The 25,410-nt window shown below is 48.1% G+C and overlaps 14 protein-coding genes across 14 annotated transcripts; 8 read left to right on the top strand and 6 right to left on the bottom strand.

Moving 5' to 3' along the window:
- Window positions 1-157: 157 nt before the first annotated feature.
- On the top strand, window positions 158-762 carry N7500_004380 (fungal specific transcription factor domain-containing protein; the record flags this gene model as incomplete). The annotated part of the gene is made up of 2 exons (XM_056675526.1): window positions 158-209; window positions 302-762. The coding sequence occupies 2 exons, from the start codon at window positions 158-160 to the stop codon at window positions 760-762; spliced, it is 513 nt and encodes a 170-aa protein (XP_056530526.1).
- Window positions 763-765: 3 nt separating this feature from the next.
- N7500_004381 (fungal specific transcription factor domain-containing protein) lies at window positions 766-1,923 on the top strand (the record flags this gene model as incomplete). The annotated part of the gene is made up of 3 exons (XM_056675527.1): window positions 766-972; window positions 1,052-1,209; window positions 1,263-1,923. Coding segments are annotated over 3 exons (1,026 nt in total), but the record flags the coding sequence as incomplete, so codon positions are not given.
- Window positions 1,924-4,751: 2,828 nt separating this feature from the next.
- On the top strand, window positions 4,752-5,096 carry N7500_004382 (uncharacterized protein; the record flags this gene model as incomplete). The annotated part of the gene is made up of 1 exon (XM_056675528.1): window positions 4,752-5,096. One exon carries the CDS (start codon window positions 4,752-4,754, stop codon window positions 5,094-5,096), a length of 345 nt encoding a protein of 114 aa, XP_056530528.1.
- Window positions 5,097-5,727: 631 nt separating this feature from the next.
- On the top strand, window positions 5,728-6,934 carry N7500_004383 (uncharacterized protein; the record flags this gene model as incomplete). Its single annotated transcript, XM_056675529.1, has 3 exons — window positions 5,728-5,943; window positions 5,998-6,476; window positions 6,538-6,934. 3 exons carry the CDS (start codon window positions 5,728-5,730, stop codon window positions 6,932-6,934), a joined length of 1,092 nt encoding a protein of 363 aa, XP_056530529.1.
- A 583-nt stretch (window positions 6,935-7,517) lies between these two features.
- N7500_004384 (aegerolysin family protein) lies at window positions 7,518-7,967 on the bottom strand (the record flags this gene model as incomplete). Its single annotated transcript, XM_056675530.1, has 2 exons — window positions 7,518-7,827; window positions 7,876-7,967. 2 exons carry the CDS (start codon window positions 7,965-7,967, stop codon window positions 7,518-7,520), a joined length of 402 nt encoding a protein of 133 aa, XP_056530530.1.
- Window positions 7,968-9,328: 1,361 nt separating this feature from the next.
- On the top strand, window positions 9,329-10,029 carry N7500_004385 (uncharacterized protein; the record flags this gene model as incomplete). Its single annotated transcript, XM_056675531.1, has 3 exons — window positions 9,329-9,550; window positions 9,630-9,874; window positions 9,930-10,029. 3 exons carry the CDS (start codon window positions 9,329-9,331, stop codon window positions 10,027-10,029), a joined length of 567 nt encoding a protein of 188 aa, XP_056530531.1.
- A 265-nt stretch (window positions 10,030-10,294) lies between these two features.
- On the bottom strand, window positions 10,295-11,910 carry N7500_004386 (uncharacterized protein; the record flags this gene model as incomplete). Its single annotated transcript, XM_056675532.1, has 3 exons — window positions 10,295-11,184; window positions 11,236-11,301; window positions 11,559-11,910. 3 exons carry the CDS (start codon window positions 11,908-11,910, stop codon window positions 10,295-10,297), a joined length of 1,308 nt encoding a protein of 435 aa, XP_056530532.1.
- A 632-nt stretch (window positions 11,911-12,542) lies between these two features.
- N7500_004387 (glycoside hydrolase family 47 protein) lies at window positions 12,543-14,247 on the bottom strand (the record flags this gene model as incomplete). Its single annotated transcript, XM_056675533.1, has 5 exons — window positions 12,543-12,628; window positions 12,698-12,872; window positions 12,923-13,780; window positions 13,803-13,971; window positions 14,021-14,247. 5 exons carry the CDS (start codon window positions 14,245-14,247, stop codon window positions 12,543-12,545), a joined length of 1,515 nt encoding a protein of 504 aa, XP_056530533.1.
- A 936-nt stretch (window positions 14,248-15,183) lies between these two features.
- Window positions 15,184-15,678, bottom strand: N7500_004388 (GFA family protein; the record flags this gene model as incomplete). The annotated part of the gene is made up of 1 exon (XM_056675534.1): window positions 15,184-15,678. One exon carries the CDS (start codon window positions 15,676-15,678, stop codon window positions 15,184-15,186), a length of 495 nt encoding a protein of 164 aa, XP_056530534.1.
- Window positions 15,679-16,631: 953 nt separating this feature from the next.
- N7500_004389 (histidine biosynthesis protein HIS4) lies at window positions 16,632-19,358 on the top strand (the record flags this gene model as incomplete). Its single annotated transcript, XM_056675535.1, has 3 exons — window positions 16,632-17,481; window positions 17,546-19,102; window positions 19,159-19,358. 3 exons carry the CDS (start codon window positions 16,632-16,634, stop codon window positions 19,356-19,358), a joined length of 2,607 nt encoding a protein of 868 aa, XP_056530535.1.
- A 370-nt stretch (window positions 19,359-19,728) lies between these two features.
- On the bottom strand, window positions 19,729-20,738 carry N7500_004390 (Cytokine-induced anti-apoptosis inhibitor 1; the record flags this gene model as incomplete). The annotated part of the gene is made up of 2 exons (XM_056675536.1): window positions 19,729-20,036; window positions 20,105-20,738. The coding sequence occupies 2 exons, from the start codon at window positions 20,736-20,738 to the stop codon at window positions 19,729-19,731; spliced, it is 942 nt and encodes a 313-aa protein (XP_056530536.1).
- A 1,345-nt stretch (window positions 20,739-22,083) lies between these two features.
- Window positions 22,084-22,401, top strand: N7500_004391 (BAG family molecular chaperone regulator; the record flags this gene model as incomplete). The annotated part of the gene is made up of 1 exon (XM_056675537.1): window positions 22,084-22,401. One exon carries the CDS (start codon window positions 22,084-22,086, stop codon window positions 22,399-22,401), a length of 318 nt encoding a protein of 105 aa, XP_056530537.1.
- A 402-nt stretch (window positions 22,402-22,803) lies between these two features.
- Window positions 22,804-23,760, bottom strand: N7500_004392 (rRNA-processing protein UTP11; the record flags this gene model as incomplete). Its single annotated transcript, XM_056675538.1, has 2 exons — window positions 22,804-23,571; window positions 23,665-23,760. 2 exons carry the CDS (start codon window positions 23,758-23,760, stop codon window positions 22,804-22,806), a joined length of 864 nt encoding a protein of 287 aa, XP_056530538.1.
- A 435-nt stretch (window positions 23,761-24,195) lies between these two features.
- N7500_004393 (uncharacterized protein) lies at window positions 24,196-24,791 on the top strand (the record flags this gene model as incomplete). Its single annotated transcript, XM_056675539.1, has 2 exons — window positions 24,196-24,435; window positions 24,498-24,791. 2 exons carry the CDS (start codon window positions 24,196-24,198, stop codon window positions 24,789-24,791), a joined length of 534 nt encoding a protein of 177 aa, XP_056530539.1.
- Window positions 24,792-25,410: the final 619 nt, after the last annotated feature.

Consider the following 25,410-nt stretch of genomic DNA (forward strand, 5'->3'; position numbering starts at 1 on the left):
AAGCCCTAAGCCCTAAGCCCTAAGCCCTAAGCCCTAAGCCCTAAGCCCTAAGCCCCTAAGCCCTAAGCCCTAAGCCCTAAGCCCTAAGCGTGCACCAATTCCTCCACCCAGCTTGAGGAGACATTGTCGCTAAATGGCTCATTGAGTTTTGAGTGTGATGGGGAGACTCGATATTTCGGCACAAGCAGTGGGCGAGCTGAGCTTTTGCAGTATGCCAACAGTGAGTTTAATAAATGAGAGCGCACTGAAATCACGCTGAGCGAGATGTCAAATGTTGATCTTTTTTGATTATATCCACTAGATTCTCTTCCCCTAACGGTGCCCCTAGAGCCCTACATGACCACAAATCCGAGCCGAGGACCCCAGATGCTTGATATGGACGAAGATATCCCACCCGAATTAGTAGATCATCTTCTTGATCTCTACTTTCAATGGGAGCAGCCATGGAATCAGGTAGTCGATGAAACCCTGTTTCGAAAAAGTCAAGGAGATAACGGTCGATTCTTCAGCACGTTGCTCTTAAACTGCATACTTGCTATTGGCTCTCGCTACTCAGAAAGAATAGATTTGCGTACAGATCCAAATGACCCGAACACCGCTGGTCAACTTTTTCTTGACAGTGCTGAGGTGATGTTGCATTTTGATCTCAGATCACCGAGCATTGTTACAGTTCAATCACTCTCGGTCATGGCTATGGCCTACGTTGTGAGCAACATCCCTCAGTCCAGCTTGCTTATCCCTCTAATCATGCCGTCTTGTTAGGCAATGGGCTCGGACGCTGCCGCTTGGCTACGTCACGGCATGGCCTGCCGCATGGCTTTGGATATGGGATTCAATCTTGATCCCTCTGCTTTATTACGCGCTGGGCAGATTTCTTCAGAAGAAGCTCAATTACGAACTCGGATCTACTGGTCACTTTATTGCACAGACAAATTGTGGTCCACATATAGCGGACGCGTTTGCACCATGCTTGTGAGTCAACCTTGGCATTACTTTTTTTTGCTTTACGCCAATTTTGCCTCTTTTCTTATTCGATATCATTGTCCTAAAGGAATTCCAATGCTCCGCTGCTCTGCCATCAGCTCTGAATTCTACCAAAGAAAGCAGCACACCTAGGGAACTCAATTCCAGAGACAAAACTTTGCTTTCGACGCTTCATTGTGAATTATCAATCCACTCTCAGACGCTGGAGAAGATATTGGTCAATATGTGTGTAAACCGTCGCCTCATTCGAGGGCTAACAGCTGATATCACTCTTATAGTTATGGCCCTAGGAAGATATCATCCGGCGTAGAAATGCAATGTCTATTTGACACATATCTACTCGAGCTCAAAAGGTGGAAGTATTCCATTCCTCCTGAACTGAAAGTGGATCGGTCCACAAAGAAGAACATGTTTCCCCATGCCTTCATACTCAACATGACATATCACACATCCATCATACTACTGTGCAAACCGTTTCTTCCCAAACAGAAACAAGGCTATGGTTTAGCAGAACCACACAACGGGGTAGAAAAGGCTGCTGAAACCGCAATTCTTCTCTGTGCTGAATCTGCGAAAGAAATAGCCATCCTGAGTCAGCAATATCGATCTACCTTTGGCAGCTTTCGAAGAAGCCCTGTCACGGCTACGCATTGCACACTTTCTGCTGCTCTTGTGACCTTTCAGCTCCACCATCTTGGACACACACAAGGTCAAACGTCCACAAAACATCTGTTGGAAACCTTTTCAAAGACACTGGAGGAACTATCGGATTCTTGGTTTCCTGCCCGACGATACTGGAACAGTATTCGGCAAATGGCTCAAGGCTTGAGGCGGGCAGGTGCTGGTGAAACAGATATTGTTCAGCCAACGGCATTTGATCTCCAAGCCACATATGGTACCCCGGAAAATTTATATATTCCACAACCAGAAACTCAGGGGGTACTACAAGAACACGACTCTACTGGTTGGATTGGCCAGCCAAGGCAGACAGACTTCCACATAGATGGGCTTGACTTTGCCGATCTACCTGACCTAAGCACAGTATTTGATGAAAGTAGCATTGGGGGCTATTTGTTGTCTAATTTATTCGATGGCTAACCAGGATATATTTGAATATTCCCTTCATTCCTTGAGGAACGTCTAAAGTTAGGTACGAGGCTGTCTATGGGTGTCTTTACGATATTTGTACCTAACCTTGAAATGGAACAGAGAGAAGAATTTGTGCTCCACTCTGTATGCTGGATCAAATTACCAGGTGCCAGTTATCGTAGGTGTTGCTCGGGTCCTGTCAGGCCCTCTGCTTTGTCGACGTGATTGCGCATGTCAAGTAGTGCTTCTGTCTGCCCAAGCTGGTTGACGGTAGTTATACAGGCTGGATTCAACTTCTGAATGCGTCGACCTTAGTTACGAGACTCTCCGAGTAATCATGATTCATTTAGTAGAGGCTAGTCATCTGCGCTGTCTCCAACTACGTACTCAGTACTATGTGAAAAAGGCAGAACTATCACTTAGTCAAGAGTGGCTCTTTGTAACATGGGAAGGTGGCTAATACTTCCTGGGAGATATTAGAATGAAGGATGAAATGAGGCCAGACAACATGCAATTGTTGCCAAAACAGGATTGCCGCTCATGATGCTCAGAAAGATACCATGGCCTTTTGGGTAGTGTAACGGCAGGCAAGCTAAGAGACAAAACAGATGACATCGAGTGATTATGACCCTTTCAGTTTCAGGGTAGGTGAGGCTGTTGGAGTAACTAATACCTCCTTTGGCTTTGGCGATACGGTCTACAAACAGGCAGGCAAAATGATGAATCAGAACAACGGAAAGATCGGTAACAGCTGCACCTATTGCGTGGGATATATTGACGATTCCAAAAAAGTAGATATATACTGTGGCGGGTCTTGCGTGGCTATAATGGTCTGGGGACTGTGATTCATGAGATGAAATTCCGTCCAGTGCGCGGCTGTGGGTATATTATGTAGACATCAGCATCAGCAAACGAGAGGATTCCGAGGGTACCGGTGAGAATCTCCAGTCATGAATCTAATATGGATATCACAATCATTCCCGTCTGCGCCGACGGGTGAGCAGTAGGGCCACTCTCTTGGACAAGAAAGTCACTGTATGCGACAATGATAAGTGGTGGGCTGAGGGGTATAGTCGATACCCTACCTTCCCTAATGATATGCAGATCCTCTAACGGGTAATTTGAATTCGATCTCGTGGTACTGGGGAAACATCTCGGGGTCCTACACTAGTTGGGCTGTTTCGAGGGCCCCGTGGGGGATAAAGTGTGTGTGGAACCTTCTCTTATAAGCTCTCCTGGGACGAGAGCACAGGATCAAAGCAAGCATTGGAGGTGGTGAGACTAGTAGAAATTGTAAAGAATAAAGGGCTGACGCGTTTAGCCGAGTGTGTCTTTAGGGGGCAACTGATCGGTGACTTTTCCCCGTATTGGCTTGATTGGAGTAAGACAAGTGCTTAAGCCGTGAAGACGAGCACAACCAAAATATCTTACTCGGGTATTAAGGATCTATTCACAGTATCTAGTAGCGCTTTCATATAGAAAATTGGTAGTAATTATATACTACTTATTAAAAGGTTCTTTCTAAGCTTGGTAATATCACCGATCTTAACTAGTTAACTACTTTAATAGGTCGGCCTAACCTAAGAAAGGGTATCTTAAATTCTCTTATTATCTTAGTCTAGTATCTTATTTTATATACTTTTCGCTGATATTAGATTATCGATAGCTCTTCGCTAGGAAGTCGAACGATATATATATTTTTAAAAGAATGATGGTCTATCAATAGGTCCTTTTAGCTAAAGAGCTTAGAATAACTTCTATATAACCAATAAGAGGTTTAGAGTAAACTCTACGCTACTTACGAGGTTATCTTAGAACTTCAAAAGGCTACGAGAGACTCTGAATTTTATACCGGAGTAAATACAAATTTTGAGTCTCTCTCCAAGGTTAAGTTTTCGATAAAATAGGGAGACCACTTCAGCGGCCGACACAGCGATCCACAGTATCGTATGGCATAAAGCAAAACCCTCACGCAACAGTGCCCGCAAGCTCCGTTGGGCTAGGAGGCACGGTAGCAGTCAAACATTAGGTAACAAAGCCATCTATAGTGCATAGCATTGTCGTAATCAATATCACATCAATTTTTAGAACATTGGCCAGTATATCTCACTGGATTTTATTAGATGTTTGGAGCGGGTAGTATAAGCGGCTGAGCACGAGCTCAGTGCGTATAATTTCAGTTCACATCAGCCTGACTTTTTACAGAATATACTCTAACCCGTAGCTATTTTGGTGTTGCTATAAAATTCTCACAAGTACGGAGTGGTCTATGCGGTTCAGCGTGAGGTCAGATCCCGGTAGGCTGATTTTTGTGTTCTATATGAAGACATGATCGGTTTGTCTAAAGAAATACATTCACTGCTCTGTACCCGATTGGATCTCTTGTGTTGGTTAGAAGTACGCAGTTGTGGCTGAGCGCGAGATCAGACCCCATCAGGCTGACTTTTGTATCCTATCGTATACGCATTCTTGGCGTAGTTGTAAGGCGACCAACGCCCAGGCGAACTCAGCTTATGCCAAGGAGACACACTCTACATAGCTTATTCCGCCTCTAAATATAAGAAGGCACCCCTTCTTGTAGTTGTTGAAGCTCATGCTTTACTTCAGTTGAATTCGCCACTCTTCTGACCAGTCAATTATCCACCGCATAAACTTTTTATATTTACCAAAAAGACACCATGTATCTTGGAAAAGTCCTCACTCTCTTCTGCCTCAGCTCTGGGGCCGTTTCCTACAAGATCCGCGCCTTTACGGGCCGCAACTGCTCTGGCGAGGGCAAAGAAGTCAATGTGTGGGATAACACCTGCAGGAATACCAATATATTCCCAACAAAGTCCTTCCGAGTTTTAGAATATGGAGGCCACCGTCAGCGGGCAACATTTTTCTTGCTGGATGGTTGTGGTGCTGCCTCAGAGGCGTCTTCGGATTGGTGGGCAGATGGCGGGAGTGACAAGTTCAAGAAGAACGCATGTCTCGACTTCAGTGGATGGCAAATGCACGCGTATGGCTCTGTTTCGGCATAGATGCCACACCCAGTGAGTTTGTTCAATGTCACATATACAAGAAGGAAAATCAGAAGCTCATATGTACTCATTCCAATCCATTATAGTGTACGACAACACCTGGACCTTTCGCTTGAATCGAGTGGTACTAGCAGAAACGGAGTTATCTCAAGCTTATGGAGCTCATTCGCTCAATGTTGACTGTTTCTCACTGTTTGTTGAATTATTAAAGGTCACTCATGTCATCTCACTCTCCTTTTGTGACCACGCTTTATAACAAGAACAAATTCACTAGTTGTTAGATCAAAATTCTACTCATTCTAGTCAAAGCTATTTATTCCATACGTCTAGAAATCACCAAGAAATTCATACTATCGGCAATAGAGAAAAGAGCATATTTAATTTATTAAGTTAGTGCACTCTCAGTCACTAGGTAATCACCCCATCCAAGCAGCCATCGGACGTATTAGAACTTGTATTGAATATCTAGTCATAATTTAATCGTGGATGATGTACTTTGTGACACGTCTTCCCGAGAGATCTGCTATAAAGGCGGGGACCATATGTGTACTAGCGCATTCAAGCCCTGCAAGGGGAAAGATTCGTGGGAACAGCTTGAATGTTTTCCAACTTCCACTCAAGCCATACAACAATGACTGCAAATGACCAAGATCAAGTCCGGGAGAAAATTGCGCAGCAGCTTTTCCCTACTCCCTTCGCTTGCTCCTCGCTTACGCGCCTATCCGGAGGTACGGCCAACTTTGTCTATCGAGGCATACTTGCCTCAAGTGGACAATCTATTATTATCAAGCACACCAAAGATCACTCGGCTTCCAACCCGACTTTTAAAATCGATCTCACGAGATGTGTTAGTTTCATTTTATTGACTTATCCTCTTTCGGCTAAACTGATGTTAAATTAGCACTTCGAGGCAGCCATTCTACGAGCTCTCGATGGCCTAGCAATTTATACAACTGGCAAAATAATTGTGAAATCACCACGCCTATTAGACTTCAATCGGGCTACAGACACTCAGGTGGTGGAAGATCTCCCAAATTCAATCGACCTGAAGAACTTTCTACTCTCGGAGGTTTCTCATAACTTGTCCGAATCCTCAGGGCGAGACTTGGGCAGCGCCCTTGGATCTTGGCTGAGATCGTTTCACCTTTGGACGGCCGAGAAGCAGCTGACGAAAGAGCTTGGGACCAACCAAGAGATGAAAAACTTGAAGTTTTGGGTGAATTATACTCTGCTGATCAACACCATTGAAGATTTCCCAGATATTCTAGGGGAAGATCGTGATATTTTTGAGAAGGTTCGTGATCTCGCCGCGGCAGAGCTTGAGCGACAGACCTATGATGATGGATATGGAATTATTCACGGTGACTTCTGGACTGGAAAGTATGCTCTCTTCGATCCAACATTGATATAGACTAAGCCAGATTACTGACATGATTTCTAGTGTTCTTCTTCCAAACGTACCTCCCACTCATCAATCTGAGACCACTGTGTTCATTGCCGATTGGGAAATGTCGCAGATTGGCAGCCGCGCATTGGACCTAGGCCAAATGATTGCTGAGCTGTATGAAACAAAGCTGTTCAAGAATTTGGACGGTGGACTGTGGATGATACAAGGGTTCTTAAAGGGATATGGGCACCTCGACGATGAAATGGCATTCCGCACTGTGATTCACATTGGTGTGCATCTGATTTGCTTTGGCAGTAGAGTTCCTGGATGGGGCACTGAAAAGCAAATTGAGGAAGTGGTAAAGGTGGGAAGAGATTTAATCGTCCACGGCTGGAGGAAAGATAAGGCCTGGCTCGCGGACAGCACTCTTGGTTGCCTGTTCACACTTTGAGTTTTTATTGATCTATCGTCATTACAGAACTGCCAGTTGCGGATGCAGAGCTCAGGTCAAGCTGAACTACTCACTTCTAGGCTGCTTTCGCTGCTCATTCTTTCAATGATTTCTTCTCGGTGCCTGTCGTCAAGTAATTTCATATTCTCGAGCCAGTGATATGTGGGAGTCCTCCTTTTCTCGTTGCGGCTCGTCACTCTATCGGGAAGTGTTCTTCCGAATTCCGTAGTCAACATGGGATATCCGAGTCTATTCCAGTGGCAAGACGACCGGAGTGATCAGGCCATCCTATGATATTGACGGAGCTCAGACGTGGGATTTGGCATGAAATTATCTTCCTAGATGATACCATGCAGTTTGGCGGACAGCTCTTGACAATTCCATACGCATTGATATTGGAGTAGAAATGGAATGAAGAAGGTGCGAGCGACCTTCCACTGATGTTTTGAAATTTTGCAATGTTTTTGGTATTTTTGTGTTTGTGTTCGGTATGAAAAATACCCATGTTCCCAAGTGTTGCCACTTCGTGCTCCACGGACCGCGCTCTTCGCTATTCAGCAGGGCATTGGCCTGTGGAGCGTAATTATTCCTTCCTCCCAACATCCACAAAGACATGTCCCAGGGGACCGACATCATGACTCCATCCTCCATGCCAGATAGTGTACTTGTCGCTCTTGTCCAACACCTCCACCAGGTTTTCGTGGTCTCCACCACGATTTTCCCAGTGAAGCTCGCAAATCTTCTGATTGTCATGAAACAAGTCCAGGCGGCCCTCACTACCGCGAAGTCCGCTAGCGCCAATTTCGCCAACACCGTCAGGAGAGATCTTAATCTCGTCGATCTCGTCTTCGGTGAGTGACTTGCGGCGATCGCTAGGGTCGATGAACTCGCCACTGCCAGGTGTTAGTAGAGATCGGGTAAAGTCCGAGAATTATAGATACCCTTCAATGACAGTGTTCTGCACTAGGATCTCTCCGTCTTTGATGTGGTCCCGAATGTGGAACGAGACCCACCGAGAATTGTATTTGTCCATATTGCAAATGTGTGAAGTAATCGTGATAATTGATGAAAACAGTAGAAATAAAAATCTCCACGTAGAAAAGTCATCTCTTTATATATATATATATCACCCCGGAATCCCATGCTGGTGGTGATGTAATTCATTTTACCCGCGGACGTCGGCAGATTGTTCACGAATGGTACGACCGACATCTGTATCCAATGATCTACCCGACCCAGAGAACCGTTTCTGGTCTCCGCGGGGTTTACCTACCTATCAACTCGTCCACTCGCATCGTTTGACATTCGAGTTGAGCAGAGTGGCGTGATAAGGCAAACACATGACATTGTAAGAAGCAGCGAGGTCATACCATTGAATAGGTAGACAAAACAAGACTAAAAAACCGAGAGAGATGGGACCACCAACTGTATGAGTATAATATCTCTAATTAATCACAATGGGTTTGATCAATTGTATTCCGACACGCGGTATTCGGCTCCCTCAACATAATAAGACAATAGAGCGATGAATTCAAATGAGCTATGAGGATCTCCCGAAGGGGGCAGGGAGAGTAGCGGTAGAGTCAAACAGGGATACAAGAAGACAATGCTTCGACTGAAACATTCGCATGAGAAAGCCAACTTCGTCGTTAATCGACGGTTTAAGATTAAAAATGGAATGTGTGGGAGACGAAACAGTGAAGTCCCCGAAAGTGTCTGCCCTTTTTGAAGATATCTGTGTCATCGACGGAGGCTCAATATAGCACACACAATTTCATGAGACTATTCTTCATTGATGAAACGAAATTTGGAACTCCAGCCCGGGAATCAAGGTCCATACTTTGAATGAGTAATGTAGCTCGATTCAGCGATTAAACAATGTATAGGTACAATTCTGGCATTAAGCATCAGAGATCAAGTTGCCCCATGACTTATTGAAGGCCTCGGTGGAATATCATATAATCACGAAAGAGCCAAAAGCCACAGCACATGGAGTCAAACAGAAATTCGGCAGCATTTTCGCGATATGCCAAGACCAATTCCTTTAACGATGAAAGCACCTGCTGAATGCGGTACCTGGGAGGCTCAGCTTGGGGGCCGTGTGAATTAGATCACAGATACAGTAATACGAGTTTGCTGTATGAGTATCCATGCTCATCGAGTCAACTGGATCAGAATTTGTGGGGTCTTGTTTAGGCCCTTGGCATCACCGTATCTCGAGGGCTGTGTTAACATATAGAAGGCAATGATTAGCATGCTGTGTGAACTATTTTTGTATTGCGAACAGATATATATGTACCCCGAAATCATGGAAATGTCTTATTCGTCTCATTTGCACCTTCCAGCAACCGCCCTGAAATTCAGTATTCAATATATGTCGTTAGACTTACAATCATGTCTATAGTCTTGGGCCACCAACTGTCCTCTTCTTTTTGCATTGAGGCAGTACCTAGGAAAGAAAGAAAATGGCTGTCGCTTTTGTCTCTACGATTCGGCGCGGTACTGTGCACCATGGTAGCAATAATCTGCTTTGCTTGGGCCATGGTTCAGCATCAGGAAGGAGTTGTTTCAAGCGATGGACTAGGAGAAGCATGGTCTAGTATAAACCTGGGAACAGTGAGTGCAAGCGTTCCCCCTATGATCCTTTCATCAGCTGTTTTGAAGAAGCTGTGCTGAGTATATTTCTCCTGATCAGGCCTCATACGGATTCCTCTGGTCCCTTATCCTTCTCATTGTCGTCTTTTGCAACTGTGTGGTCCACCCTGGTATCATCGTTGCGTTCGACTGCATAGCTTGCATTGCCCAGTTGATTACAGTCTGCTTCGATTTGCACGAGCTTGCCTATTGGAATCTTGGTGGTTATGGTTACTCCAGCACCCATAATCTAGACCCATTGTATGGGGCGGAGTGTTTGGCGTGTTCTATGATTCTTCTTGGAATGTGAGTGAATCGTCCCTTATTTCTTTTTGATATATCTAATAGAAGATAAATCCAGCCTCTTCAACATCATTCTTTGTGTGCGCGCCTCTATCGCGTGTCATAGGCTGCGCAAGGCTGGAAAGCAGCTAGAGACCAAGAGGCATGTTGACGCGTGATGCCCATTGGCAGTGATTGCACTGGTCGTTATTGTGAGGCGCACCATTCTACTATGGTCTGCTACTGAGTGATATTTAATGTATAATTCCTGATTCGTGGTTTTACAATCCCTCTCCAAATAATGTCTAATACTACAATATAGTATATATGAACGTTTCACTTTCAGACCTGGCTTTACTCCACACTCATGCAAGATGAATAACCGTAGTCAAACGTAACGTAATGTCCAAAATATCTCAGAGTCAGGCTTCACAATTTTGATCATCACGCCAGCACCTTGATATCGACAGTTGTAGCAGTCAAACCTGTCCGCGCAAGAGACTCCCCATTCACACCAATGGCTTCAGCAACAAATGTAGCATCGGAAGACAGTTCAAATTTTGGCTCCCAAGTAAATGCTGTCTCGAAGGAGTCCCTATCCACTTCACCAATCCGCGTCTTCTTCTGTTCGTTCACGTAATAGAATCTCCAAGCCAAAGTTTCCGTGTCCCCGTTCCAAGACACATAAAGCTCAACAAGGTCAGAAGCGGTCTTGAGGGCAACTAGCGCTGGAATTTCCTTCGGCGTAGCAGTCCAGTTCGCCAAAAAGCCACGGTAGCTGACCGATCCTGTCTGGATAAAAGCATGGTATATAATCCTATTATCAGCATCGAACTCTGTAAAAGCGCCCTCCGATCCCCAGTTGACGAATATTCTGTCGTCAGAAAGTAGCTGTGTATTTCCCTGGGACTGGGCTTGGAGATCGTAAGGGGCCGTTGCCTTGCGGAGAACTGTCGCGGTGCTATCTGTGCGGTTGATTTGGACAACCAATGCCCGCGACAATTCGTTGAAGGTAATAGTTCCATCGCCGGAGTTGTCAAAGAACGAAATGACTTCTGTCCCCGGCTGGTTGAGTTGTGGTTGCCAGCGGGCATCGTGTTGGAATCCAAAGGTCCAGTTTCCGATTTGTGAGAAGCTAGGGTACTTGCCACCGAGCCGCCAGATGATCGAGCCGTCAGTGCCGTTGATCTTGAATATCGTGCTAGTGTGTCGAGACGAGACCAGGTAGTCTCCTTCTGCGTTTTTATCGAGACTGTTGATGTGGAAGAAATCCCATGCTTCGGCGGCGGACAATCCGCTATTGGCCTTAGTAGAGTCTAGTGTCACTAGGCTTTCTAATTGGAGGTTAAATATGGTCGGGATTGAATGACAGCAAATTATCTTACCAGAAGGATCAACATGTTCTAACGCATTCCACTCAAAGATCAACTCTCCTGTGGCAATATCGTTTTCTGTCAAATACCTAATCAGCAAACAAACGCATTTTCCGGTACTCATGACGAACAAACCTTGAAAAATTCCATTTCCTAGCCACTTTTGCGAATCATTCCCACCGTAAGCCGACAAGTTGACCGGGGTCGTATAAAAGACCTCAATCAAAGCCGTCTCCCCCGAATAATATTGAACTCATGTATCGATGAGACCCGGTGGTTCCCGGCAGTCGAGGTGACAACGTGCTGATAACTCTGATCCAGCAGAACATGCTGACCAAACCCTTCACCGTGGGAGCTATCCATATTGCCCTGAAATGCCTGAAGAACAGTCTTCCCGTGGTATATAGTAGGATGGAAATCAGCCACGAAGCCGGCGTAGTACCCTGTGCCGGCCCACACTAAGTCACCGTCTTTGCGGTAGATGTATGGACCGGGCCGCTCGATGGTTCCACCCATAGAGTAAGGAGCAATAAAGACATACTCGGAGCCATTGGGGTTTGTGGCGGGGATGGTGATGTTTAATCGAGGTGGTGCAAGGTCGGGTCGTGAGCGATAAAGGCTGTTGCTTGATTGAGGTAAGGACGTTGTTGCTAGGGCTGCTAAGAGAGTTTGCTTCAAGACAGCCATTTGGGTTGATAGCTTAGGGCAATTGTCAATATTACTCTTCTTATTCCACGGTATTGCATAGCCTTCTTATACACAAGGATAAAGCTCTTATCCGACCAGTTAGCGTTTTCGTGATACACTGCACAAATAGCATCATAATATGTCCACTAGGTGAATTGATGGCTCATCTGACGGACTTTTATCCTGCGGATTTTTTGCAAGTTATTGTGTCACCGATTCTAGGAATGGCGTGCGATGGCTAAAATCTTTTGCCGGACTTCCTATGTCCCACTTCGTGATCTTTCACGCTGCTCTTGACTTGCCAAGTCACATAGCGTGCGCGCAGTTGTGAATTAGTATAGGCTACCCGGCTCGATCCGTAAATATTGTCCTCCTTTTCATATTTTAAACCGGCCAAAAGAGCTGAAATACGGTAGGACAGCGCAGTCGTCTGATGTGGCATATGTTCTTGCGACCCCCTGGGTGGCTTTGGGCTACAAATAAACGACTTAGCATTTCTATGTGCTGGCTGTACACAGTGTAGGGAGAATGTAGAGGGCTACAGAATTTTCGTCTGCTTTACATCAAGTCCAATGATGATATAGGCTTAATGCAAGTACTATATAGTGTAGTGATAATCCAACTCCTATCACCTAGGTGGGCGCCACGCGCATGGGGTGAGCCTCAGTGTTGAACACGAACTCATTCTTTTGGCCCTTCTGGACTTGCCAGGGGGCATCTACACCCAGGTCTAGTATTAGCAATGTTCCATGGAAGAGAGGGATGACTGGAAAGGCCCGCAACGTACCCTCTGCATGGACAAGGTACGCATATTTGAGGACTTCGGCAAAGAGGAAGCTCTCCTCGTTATCGTACTTGGACCCCCCGCCAGCCGTATTCACGTCGCTTACAGCGGCAAAGCCCGAACCAGTGCGGCAGGTAGAGTTGATTGCCTTGAAACCGTTCCACACCCAGTCACGGTACTATATCTAGATCAGTATGAGTGGAACCATCAGGAGAAAAGAGAACGCACGATCTCATTGCCCGTGACGCGGTACGCGTAGTAGAAGCTCTCGATCACTTCAGGGCGCAAGACATATGCACCGCTATTGATATAAAATCCGGCCTTCTCGTAAAAGTCCTTTTGGTCGGATGGCACTTTCTTCGGATCCCAGCCCCAGGAGTCTGGCCCAATGCCCGTCAGGGTCTGATTATAAGTAGCCTCACAGCCATCCACAAGCTGCAAGCCAAAATCGATAAAGTCTTGTCGGGCCAGCACGGTGCCGCCCAGGATGAAACTGCCGCCGTCGAAGCAGGTCAGGTGCTGTGAGCTAAGATCGTATTGACCGTTGTTGTATGAGGCCAACCAGGTTATTTCCGGGCGAGGGGCGGGATGCGACTGAAGGTGTTGGATTGTTGATTCGGCTGCGAGGACCCAACGGTCCTTGTATGACTTGAAGCGCTTGGGGTCGTACACATACATCTTAATCAGGTACTCGTAGAACGAGTCATCGCCGCCGTTCCACGAGACAGCACTATCGGTGAAATGACCATTGGAGATGTTGATGTTGCTTCCCACCAGGCCGGGGAATGGCTCTCCGCTTGACGGCTGAGGATTCAAGAGGTACGATTGGGCCTTCTGGCTTAGCTGAGCATACTCCTCATCGCCCGTCAAATCGGATAGTCGGGTCCACTCCAGCACCAGAGTTCCGGTTACTGCAAGGCCATTGGTTCTCGAGCCATCATTCCCTTTGGATTCGATGTCCAGGTTATTGTAGGGAACCCCGGACGGTGTATCAAAGGCAAATTTCAAGACATCACCGAGTTTCTTCGACTGGATAAGCAGGGTATCGACTTGAGTGGAATTGAGGGCCAGGTTCGCTGCAGAGTCCTTGAGCAAATCATAACCGGACAACATGCCCCCCCAGGTATCGGATCGTAGTCTCAAATAGGCTGACCTCGTCCTTGGTCTTGGAGAAGTCAATCGTTTCAATGTGGTCCAGGATCTTTTGAACAGCCTCTCGGTTCCCCATGATAATGGCGGTCGAGAGCGCGTCGACAGCGGAGGCTCCCCATCCATTCCTATCGCGTGTCAATTCTCAGCAAAACCGGGATCACCAAATATGCTCACCTGGAGTCACCATAGCCATTGCTCACCGGATGCAACTCGTCATGAGGGAACGCATATTTGACATATCCATTCCATGCATGTTGGAAGGCTTCCTTGACAGCATCGGCCTTGGCCTGTTTGTCCGAGTCGTGGCGCAAGACCACCTCTGATTCCGGGTAGGGATAGGCGGCAGCAGGCCCAACGAGGCTCAACACTGCCAAAGGGAGTGACAAGGAGGAGATGCGCATGATTACGCGATGAATGTGGGTTGTATAGATATATAGGTTGATTTAGGCCGGATGCAAAAGTAGGAATAATTTCAATTGCAGAACGAGAGGCCTGGACTGCGCATCAAATGCAATTAAATATAAACTTGAATGAGGTTGCCAGGACGAAAGAGGAAGGCATGGTGAACACGCGACCTCGGGGGCCGACTCTTGTTTATTTTCTCCCATGTCATTTGCATTCCGATTCAATCGCGTGCATCAGATGCCAGAAAAAAAAAAAGAAAAAAGGTCTCGGACAAAGATTCAGGGGGATCTGCAAGGGCGCCACTATTGGCGTGCATCGATGCACATCTTGGTTTTCACATGGTTGAAACTTGAGATCATCTACGGAGTATAATATATCTATGTCGTGTCTCATATTTTACATATGTTGTAGACCTTGGGACTCGACCTTTCTCACCATATACGACTGCGACCACTAGGAAAACACGTCTTCGACTCTGGTCCAGGGTAAGATATACAACAACGGTGGCTAAGCACCGTAGCTGTCACGCTGGGTGCTTTGACATGCAACATACCCCTCAATGTGATGGACTTTTGTCACCGGACTGAAGGGTCTGACCAACGTATCTGTTGAGTCGGACTTGGACCATTCATGGCGATCGCAGACTTGAGGATTTGAACTCCAGCCGCTTGTCTCAACGGAATACCGGTTGAGAACATAACATTGGAATTTGAAGAGGTGCCATTTCTTGATATGTAACTTATATTACATCATTCACCAGCTCTACACTTCCCGGGACAGAGTAGATAGTGCTATGAGCTATCATTTATGACCTTGGCCCTTGAAACTGATATCACTACTCCGTACTCCGTACATGGTAAAGGATGGCTCAAAGCGTGTATGCTGGCCCGACCGACCTTCCATCAACCTGGTTGAGATGCAGTTTTTCAAGATCAATGTCCTGAAGGAGTCGTACCTAATCGGATCAGTAGCTGGGACTTCATATTGGCCATTGGACCTACATTGACGGCAGAGATTGGTGGTGCCCCCTCCTCTAGAATACGGATGAAGCAACTATTTCCGCACACCCCGCAGAATTGGTGCTTCGATCTGTGTCCGGCAAAGAGATAATCCTTGAGTGTATCGCCCTTTTCGATGACGAAATCCTTGTTGAATGGGTAGACGAGCAAATAGCCGTTCCTGGTGCAGATGGAACAGTTGCAGCTATTGGTGGGATATTCATGTAGGGGCGGGGATAACGTGAAGTTGAACCGTACGGCACCGCAATGGCAGTTGCCAGAGTGGAAGCTGCTCTCGCCCGAGGGGGTGGGTGGGAATGGCATCTGGGAAATGGTTAGTTCTTTGGGGAGTTGACCAGCTTGGGTCTCTCTCACTGCCCAGGCCCTTGAAATACTTCCGGGGGCATTGGTCGGCATCCGTGCACCCATGTTGTTCGATCGGAATACGGCATATGATACACACTAATCTGGACGTGAGAATGGTTTCCGGGCAATCTAGCAACATTGTACTCCGTACTTATCCCATGCTCAGGGATACAAATGCCCGCTTACAGTTGCCCCTTGATATCTACGGGACACCTTCCCCAAGTTGCCTCGATTTAACCGATACTCCGATTCAATACATATATGGATATCTACATTGTACCTCACGCGTTCAACTCAGATGCCTTCTCTCCACGTCCGGGTTCCAGGATAACCCGAATTATGCGTCAACTGGCGACCCCAAGCACCGATCAAGTGGTTGAATGAGTCATGTGGCAATGGCATGATCACGTTGAAACAGTCGACCTCTTCAAGATCCTCGGATACAGTCAACACCATCGCACATGTACAGACCACCCTTCGGGATTCCTGCATCTCGCAAGTACCACTCTTGCTGCGGGAACAGTATGGGGGGTCGTTGTTGACTGTTTGAACATCCTTGAAGCCCAATACACCAGGTGACAGCTGTGGATGCCACTTGTGCTCAAAAAACAGACATTGTTCTGAGCAATGGCAGGTCAAGTCCTCCTAGGATTCCCGGACTGCGATAGTAAGATCTATAAAATGGTCGCGATTCGTAGTCCAGACGGGCATCAGTCTAGGTTCCTGATAAATGAAACATTGACATAGAATGCAGAAATGCACATGGGATGCAATTTGATAGACGACATACCTAGGTAGAATCACAGATATCCCAGAGGGCATCAAGCCAGGGATCGGATGATTCAGCGTGCGGGCCGAACCCGGGAAAAAAAGGTTGCAAGGGGGAGTCATCGCTCTCCTCCACAATTTCACCTTCAAAAGGGTCTTAGGGGATAGAACTCTCCTGTTCAATCTTTCTATTCTATCTTACTATATTTACCACCCCGGCTCCCCCTGCTCTCCTGGCTCCCCCCATCATGGCGACACCGTTCCTCATCTCCCACCCCTCCTCCCCCACCTCCGGCTCCGGACTATCGCTCAAGCAAATCGCCTACTTCGGTCGTGTACTGATCAAGGTTTCAAGTCTCGCCCAGGCAGAGCAATTTCTGCGCCAGAACTTCCGTACCCTCGATGTATTTGTCGATGCAACGGAGATCTCCTCTGCTGGCGATCTCGTCGATATCCTCAACGCTGGTGCAGCCAAGATCTTGATCAACTTGGACCAATTGACCACCCTCTCCGAGGAACAATCCGTGCCCTCCTCCCGTTTGCTCGTCAACGCCCTGTCAGACTCTCAATTGGATACTTTCCAGCAATGGATTGCCGTCAACGCTGAGCGCAGCGAAGCTAGTGTCTGCACTGCACCTTCTACCGTCCCCGTCGCCGCCGAGAAACTGAAGATTAGCTCGGACTCCCCACGGCTCTTCGCCACCTTTGGGACACAGACAGTATCGGAGGATGCTATTACACAGGTTACAAAACATGGTGCGATTGCTATCATTCCCTCTCAGGCGTTGACCGTGGAGCGGGATGTAGCTGGCCAAATCTCTGCCGCTAAGCTGATTGCATCGGCCGCTGTGACTGATCAAGCCAATGGCCTGTATGCTACTTCTGTCACTGATGAGCGGGGATCTTGTCTGGGCTTTGTTTGGAGCAGTGACGAGAGCATTGTCGAGGCCTTGCGTACTGGCACCGGTGTTTACCAGAGCCGGAAGCGTGGTCTGTGGTACAAAGGCCAGTCGAGCGGGGATGTGCAAAAGTTGATCCGTATTGGCTTCGATTGTGATTCGGACTGTCTTGTCTTTGTTGTCAAGCAGATAGGACGTGGTATGAACCAACTATATATACAATGATGGAGGATGTCTGTATACTGACCACGATGATTCATTAGGATTCTGCCACCTTGGTACTGAGACCTGCTTCGGCGCATCTACTGGTCTGTCTCGTCTCCAAAAGACTTTGGACGCCCGCAAGGAGGATGCTCCCGCAGGATCATACACAGCGCGTCTGTTCAATGAGCCCAAGCTCATCGATGCTAAGATCATGGAGGAGGCCGATGAGTTGTGTCGTGCGGACACTAAGGAGGAAATCGCTTTCGAGGCTGCTGACCTGTTGTACTTTGCCCTGACCAAATGCACTGCTGCGGGTGTCAGCCTGGAGGACATCGAGCGGAACCTTGACCTCAAGAGCTTGAAGGTGAAGCGGAGAAAGGGCGACGCCAAGGGACCTTGGGCTGAGAAGGCTGGCCTAGCCAAGCCCGAGTCAAAGCCTGCCCCTGTCCCCGCGCCCGCCCCGGTCGAGGATCGCACGTCCCGAATTGAGATGAAGCGTGTGATCACTGCCTCTACTACTCCCCAGGTGGTTGCCGACTACCTTAAGCGTCCTTCCCAGAAGTCCAACGAAGCCATTGTCAATCTGGTGAAGCCAATCATCCAGGATGTCCGTGATGGCGGCGATGCCGCAGTGCTCAAATACACCCACAAGTTCGAGAATGCCACCTCACTCACCTCCCCCGTCATCCAAGCGCCGTTCCCCGCTGAACTTATGAAGCTCTCCCCTGATGTCCAGGAGGCAATTGATATCAGCATTGGCAATATCGATCGCTTCCACTCCGCACAGATGGGAAGCAACGAAAGCCTCGAGATGGAGACCATGCCCGGTGTGGTCTGCTCTCGCTTCTCGCGCCCCATCGAGCGTGTCGGTTTGTACATCCCCGGTGGCACCGCTGTGCTGCCCTCCACCGCCATGATGCTGGGTGTTCCCGCCATGGTGGCAGGCTGCAAGAAGATCGTCCTAGCCTCGCCTCCCCGCTCCGATGGCAGCATCTCTCCTGAGATTGTCTATGTCGCGCACAAGGTCGGTGCTGAGAGCATTGTCTTGGCCGGCGGTGCCCAAGCTGTGGCCGCCATGGCCTACGGAACCGAAAGTATCACCAAAGTCGACAAGATCCTTGGTCCAGGTAACCAATTCGTGACGGCCGCAAAGATGTTTGTGTCCAACGATACCTCTGCAGGTGTCAGCATCGACATGCCCGCCGGTCCTAGTGAAGTCCTCGTGATCGCTGACAAGACCGCCAACCCGGCCTTTGTTGCATCCGACCTTCTCAGCCAGGCTGAACACGGGGTCGACTCACAAGTGATCCTCATCGCCGTCGATTTGACCGAGGCCGAGCTAGGTGCTATCGAAGACGAGGTCGATGCCCAGGCCAAAGCCCTGCCACGTATGGATATCGTCCGCGGCTCCCTCGCGCACTCCGTCACCTTCGTTGTGCGTGACATCAACGAGGCCATGGCCCTCAGCAACGACTACGCGCCCGAGCACCTGATCCTGCAGGTCCAGAACGCCGAGTCTCTTGTCAAGGATGTCCAGAACGCCGGCAGTGTCTTCATCGGTGCCTGGACCCCTGAGAGTGTTGGCGATTACTCCGCCGGAGTCAACCACTCCCTGCGTACGTATCCTCCTTCATATACCTCGTTGTATCCTGCTAACACCCCCCCTTTCCAGCTACCTACGGCTATGCCAAGCAGTACTCGGGTGTCAACCTCGGCTCCTTCCTGAAGCACATCACCAGCTCGAACTTGACCGCCGATGGCCTTCTCGGTCTCGCCAAGACGGTTGAGACCCTCGCTGCTGTGGAGGGCCTGGAGGCACACAAGCGTGCAGTGAGCATTCGTGTTGCTCACATGAAGAAGAACCAGTCATAGGTCAAGTAGACCATATACTCATCTCTTTTCGGGGGTTTTTTTTTATGAAGGGACGTGCCATGAAAACTACTACTTATAAAAGCAACTTGGTACCAAAAGAATATGTGCAGTTGAATATTTCGAAAGCAAAGTAAATTGATTCCCTCCTACTTTTCTCATCCGAAGCTCAATGACGTTGAGCTGCACTCGAAATTTCAGTTTACAATCAGGGTAGATCGAAATAATTAATTAAAGCCAAACGCCCCTAGCATGATTTTGTATGAAACTCCCAGAAATATATCCCAAAAGCCCAGAAAACCCCAATGCAGACCCAATAACCCCCAAATTCCGTCATGAAAAATTGAAGTAGCAGTCGTTAGGTATTTGTATCTCAAAGCTGCGCAACATCATTCAGAATCTGAACCTCCTGACCTGGCTTAAAGGCAGGAAGACCCATGTAAGGACAACCGTCACAGCGGAAGGCATCACCCAGAGCACAGCTTCCACAAGAACCAGTCTTGCCTTCAACGGTGAAGTCCAGCTCGGCCAAATCCCCCGTATCCAGCTTCATCACGTTCAATTCTTTATCTGCGTTTGCACGGCGCTCCCTATCCTCTGCTTCGAGTTTGTCGGCCAGACCACATGTGCAATCCTTGCAGGCGCGTCGCCGGCGGCCGGTCTTTGGTTGGCACTCTGGGGCTGAAGGTAGTGTTAGAAAATATATAGCTGGTGAAAAGGAGGATATTTAAAAAGGGGTGACGACGTACGCGGCATTATAGGTCTTGTTAAATCCTCCTCGGAGAGAAGCGTATCTTCATTAATGAGCTCATCATCATCGTCGCGGTCGTGATTAGTTGGCGCGTCGATCCCCATCGGTGCTTCGAATCCCTTGGGAATACTGGGAACTGTGGCTGGCGCGGTAGACTTATTCTTCTTCTTCAGGCCGAACTTCAAAGGGACAGCGGCCGAGGGATCAAACTTTGGTTTCTCAAAGCCGTTGTCGGACTGCACAAGGCCGGCCAGAATGGCTTCCATGGAATCGGAGGCATTAAGAGCTGAGTCCTGGGTTTGCAGCTTGGCACCCGGTTTCATGGCGGGGACTAGAGTGGCATATACATCTCGGGTGAGGAGTTGCAGCGCCTCGGAGCGCCGTGTGCCGTCTGTGTCGGTGAGTATGAGTACGAGATCGTAAGTTGCCGCTGGAAGGGAGACGACTCCTGAAGAGAGCCGATCGAGCATTTGTAGGTCTGTGGTTGAGCGGTCGAAAGTGCTGAAGAGGCCGCGGAGTTTGTCCTCTTGGGTGGCGATGGAGGGGGGTGCTAGGAGGAGGGTGCGCTTGGCCTGGACGGAGAAATCCACGTCCATATCGTTTGTGTCAATGGTCATGAATGAAGGAGCCATTGTGTGATTAGTGAGGTACGAAGAGAAAGAAGAAATGAGAAGATAACCTTCCCTTTTGGAGGGGTGGCAAATGATTATTAAGCGTCGATTAGGTCTGCCCAGGTGGGGAGATTGTCCTATCAGCGATGATGTGATTACTGAGACTCTTCTACCTCCAGAGCTACTAAGGTAGGTACCTATATCTACTGAGGCCAGAGACGTTGGCAGTATTTATATATCAAGTATGATCTCACTCCGTGCGAATCGCACACTTTGACTCTTATCATTGGCCCTTTTCCTACTCTTCTTCCCAAGTAGGCAATCGTACCCGCCTACACTTACACCAGGGGATATTAAGGCTTGATCTAGCTTTGATTTCCTCTGACCTCTTCTGCTATTGATACTCTTTCATGTTCAATTTAGGGCTTTGTTGAACTACACATACCGAATGATACTGAATGGATATGTTCATAACCGCATGATCAAACGGAAAGAAGCCCTAACTTTACCTCATGTGTGAGGTGGACGGTTTCGTAGACAGTGGAACGTTTATCTAACCCGCAATTAGAAGTGCAAGGAAATATATTGTTGTATTAATAAATATATTATACGGCTGTTTATGATGGCTTCTTTGACTTTGTTGTATATTGAAAAAATCAAGATCTACCCTCAAAATTCTTTGGATTTTTAACTAATGGAGAGACGATGAGTCGAGATATCTAACCTTGCATCTGCTCATTTTCCGATATAGGCTCTTTGGTTCCAGTATCAAGGAAACATCACCCTGTTACCTTTTCATATTCTCCACTGCTTTGCTCCTCCAAAATTGTAAGAGCCGAGTTGTAGTCTTTAGATCAATATATGCCACGATCATCATCTGGCAGTATACGTAGTGCCTCTAGTATCTGGCATACAGATAGCTCGATGAGAGCGAGGCCCAAGGGAAACAGAGTCTCGCTCTGAATGACCGGAGATGTTGCATTGTCTCCGCATAGGCTCCAGGCATCCAATCCACTCCCTACCTTCCAAAGGACGTATGGCTTCCTAGGCGTGGGGGGCCCAATCGACCATCCAGAGTATACCAACTCTCGCAGCGACCATAATTTGAGTTCGAAGCCATCAAAAGATGGATCGATCATGCAAAAGGAAGCAAAGCCTCATGACATGTGAAAGCCAGAACCAAACCCTCAATCCGCCGAGGTGCACGAGCCAGCAATCAAGGCCGCTGATACACTCAATGTTGGCTGCCGCTCGCCAAATGATCACTCGCTGCAAATCAAGAGGAGTGGTTTGAGTTATACAACAAACAATATTGAAGACCCCATGTCCACACAGTCAATACACTGGGGTCAGGGCTGCGACGCCAATGGAAACGAACTACCCACTTCAGGTTAGACCGGAAATAGAAACACTGCACACAGGGACAGAGCAAGCATTTGCCTTGACTGTCTGGTTCGAGCATGATATCATCCCACTTTGTGACAATCACGCCACCCAACCACCAGCCGATATCAAGAAGCGTGATTTCGAGCACAAGAAGCTAAGCGAGACGATGCCTATAGGGATGCTGAAAATGGATGGAATTGAAACAGGTGGTGCTATGATGTTACGCAATGCCCGCAAGGACCGCATGAAACGATTACAACAAGCTTTACTTTGGCTGGATGAGGCCGCAATGACATAGCTATATCTTTTATGCCAGGAATTCCGGCACGCTGTGCTTTTGTGGGTACAGACCGAAATCGTCCGTTTGTGAATTGTGTATAGTATTTATCACAAGAGAGAGGCCAGTCTTGATATCATTTCAACCACATTCAAATGTAGGGGTGGCGTCGCAGTACTTGAGGTGGTCAAAGGTCAAATTTTCTGGTAGATCAATCAGTCTTCCAGCTATCACATCACGCAAAGCTCTTGATGTTGTCGAGCTTTTCTAGGAGTCGATGGTCAGAACTAAAGTGGGTTCCTTAGGTGCTACTGTATGCGCCGGACTGCCTCTATGGTGGTTGGTATCAATATGTACAAAAAAGGTGATAGCGAGTCATCACTCATTAACGCCGTCGAAACAAAAAACACTTAGCGCTTGCGCTCACGGATCTTCCACTTGATTCCATCCTTGTTGGTGCCCCCCCACGGAATTATCCATCTTGGCCCGCTGCCAGTCAAGCTCTTGCTCTGCGGTCCGGATTTCGGCGTGTTGCTTGTGCAATGCAGTCAGCTTGTTATTGCGGGCCTCAATGGTACGTTTCCGGAGCTTGCGAGCTCGGCGAGCATCCACAAGTGCTTTTCGCTCGGCCTGAAGCTGCTTAGGTGTCTTGCCGGTCTTGCGTGACGTCTGATCTTCTTCCTCTGGATCTGGAGCAGGCTCTTCTTTTTGTATCCTCTGCTTCTTCATTGCCAACTGGTCTTGGCGATCATCTGCAAACACCATTCTGGTTGGTTTCGGCTGCACCGGAGCTCCGAAATCGAAGTCGGAATCGTCGTCGAATCCGTCATCATCGCCATCGCTCTCCTCTGCGTTTTTTCCATCCTTCTTGCCAAGAGCCTTGTTCATGCCATCTTGCAATTCCACTTCGCGCTCCAGGCGCTCAATCTCACGGCGTATCCGCTCGCCAACTGTCCGAAGATAGCCTTTATCTTGTGTTTTGAGCAGCTTGATTGCCTCGTGGCTCAGTCCCTGTGCTGTGGCAGAGTCTCGTGCTGTGCCTTTGCCTCGTCCGTGCCGACCCTGCGTCCGATTCTTGTCTCCCATCATACCGAAGGCGAACTCATCGGGGTTGCGATCCCGCACCTTCTCTTCAAGGCGCTTCAGCTTAGCCTTCTTGGCATTATAATCTTTGGCACGGAGCGAGTAATCCTGTTGAAGTTAGCACATTTGTCTCGAGATTGGGCATAGAAAAAAGCTTGGGCTATTGCTCAATATTCCAAGATTTCCTCCACGGGGACTGACCTTGTGCTTCTCGAGGAGACCCCATTTCTCGCGGCCCTGGACTTGGCCACGTTCTTTGTGGTTCCGCCGTTGGACGGCGTTGCGCATGGATGACATGCTGATTTTTGGTGTTGCTAATTCTCAAGACACTAATTCTAATATTAGAAGGTATAGACGGAAGAGAAAAAATTAGAGAACCAAAAGAAAAACGTAAAAGTCTCCAACAGAAGAGTGTAGTCTGAAGGTGCAAAGTCGGAGACCTTTTTTTTTCTGATTCTGCCGATGGTAACATTCTCTCCGCCTGAGCTCGGCTCACTCGCAATCAACACTCCCACTTGGTCTCGATCTTCTCTGGAAAGCCATTCAGTTGAACTCTCTTGGAATTACTCTTACCTCTATTGGCTTGCTTTCCTGAGCTTTGGAACAGCCCAGATTTACATCTTGTCCCTCAACGACCGACACCAATCCTCCTCTAAAGCAAACCCTCCGATCGAACCATCCCATACATTCAACCTGATCAACTTCGATCTTTAAGATCGACTTACAGTCTCAATGGCTACATCTTCCACATCTCCCGATACGTCTTCAACAGGTGAACCTAAGAGTGCAGCCAAACAATATAATCTTCGCAACCCACTTCCGCTCTCAGCCCCCCAAGAACAAGAAGTGAAACTGCTATACTACAAGCGAGTACGCGCCCATTGCGCCCCCGAAATTAAAGGTAGGCAATTTATTTTAATTCTACGCCAAACAGGTCATCTGTACAGCTTTCAATATACAAAAGCTGGTTGTGTGTGCCAAACGGAGGACTAAATCTGACTCCATGACCATAATCCACTCCCCACACCTTCAAGATGCTTGAAACCACCTACTTACCCAATGATGATATAGCGTTCGCCGAGTGCGCCGTTAACCGTACTGTCACTGCAACATGGGTCTGCCGCCAGCAACGTCTCGCAATGAATTCATGCATGCTCGCCCACGCGAAGCCGGAAGAAGAGGACCGCGCACGCGAGGAGTGGTTCGCAGGGTATGAGGAACGGCGACGCGTGCGCGAGGAGGATCTTGCACGTGTTGAGAAGCGGCGTGCGGAAGTGATTCGCATGATGCGTGAGGATGAAGCGCGGACTCGAGCGGCTGGAAAATGATTGGAGACTTTCTCTTCCACGTATCTTTCCCTCTCTCGCTATCTTCCTTTTATGTGTGAGTATTTCTTGTCTATATTGGTTTCGGCGTCTTGAGTATTCTGCTTCTTGCGTTTCTCCGAGGTCGGAGGGCGAGGACTTTGGCCTTTGGGCTAAGTGTTTGGGGAAGGAAGCTGTTAGACTCATCTGACCTGACTACCTTGTTGGCTGGGCCTTGTATGTCAGACAGTACTAGGCCCATATCTTTCAGTCCCGGAGGTCTAGCCTGACCTCCTTCCGGCTCTTGGTTTGACGGACAGATATCAAACTGGATCCTCCCGGGTAGACTGGCCCTGGACTTGCTTGGCCAACCCGGACTCAGACTTGATGTCGATTTCCCTCTCTCTTTCTCTTTCTCTTTCTCTCTCTCCTCATGGCGCACAAAGGCAAAGAATGCGGGCGTTTTGCTGGGCATCTTCTTATTACATTGCATGATCATCCCGAATGCGGAGCGATGGGATGAACTCGATTATGTACAATATACACACAGACGATTGCATATCTTGGTTTTATTGACCAGAAGGATGCCTTCTTTATCGGTTTATTTGCCTTTATTATCAGATGATGGGACTTTGACCCGAAT

The sequence above is a fragment of the Penicillium coprophilum genome, assembly GCF_028826855.1.
Source record: "Penicillium coprophilum strain IBT 35676 chromosome Unknown utg000004l_segment0_segment0, whole genome shotgun sequence".
In the NCBI taxonomy this organism is placed as follows: Eukaryota; Fungi; Ascomycota; class Eurotiomycetes; order Eurotiales; family Aspergillaceae; genus Penicillium; species Penicillium coprophilum.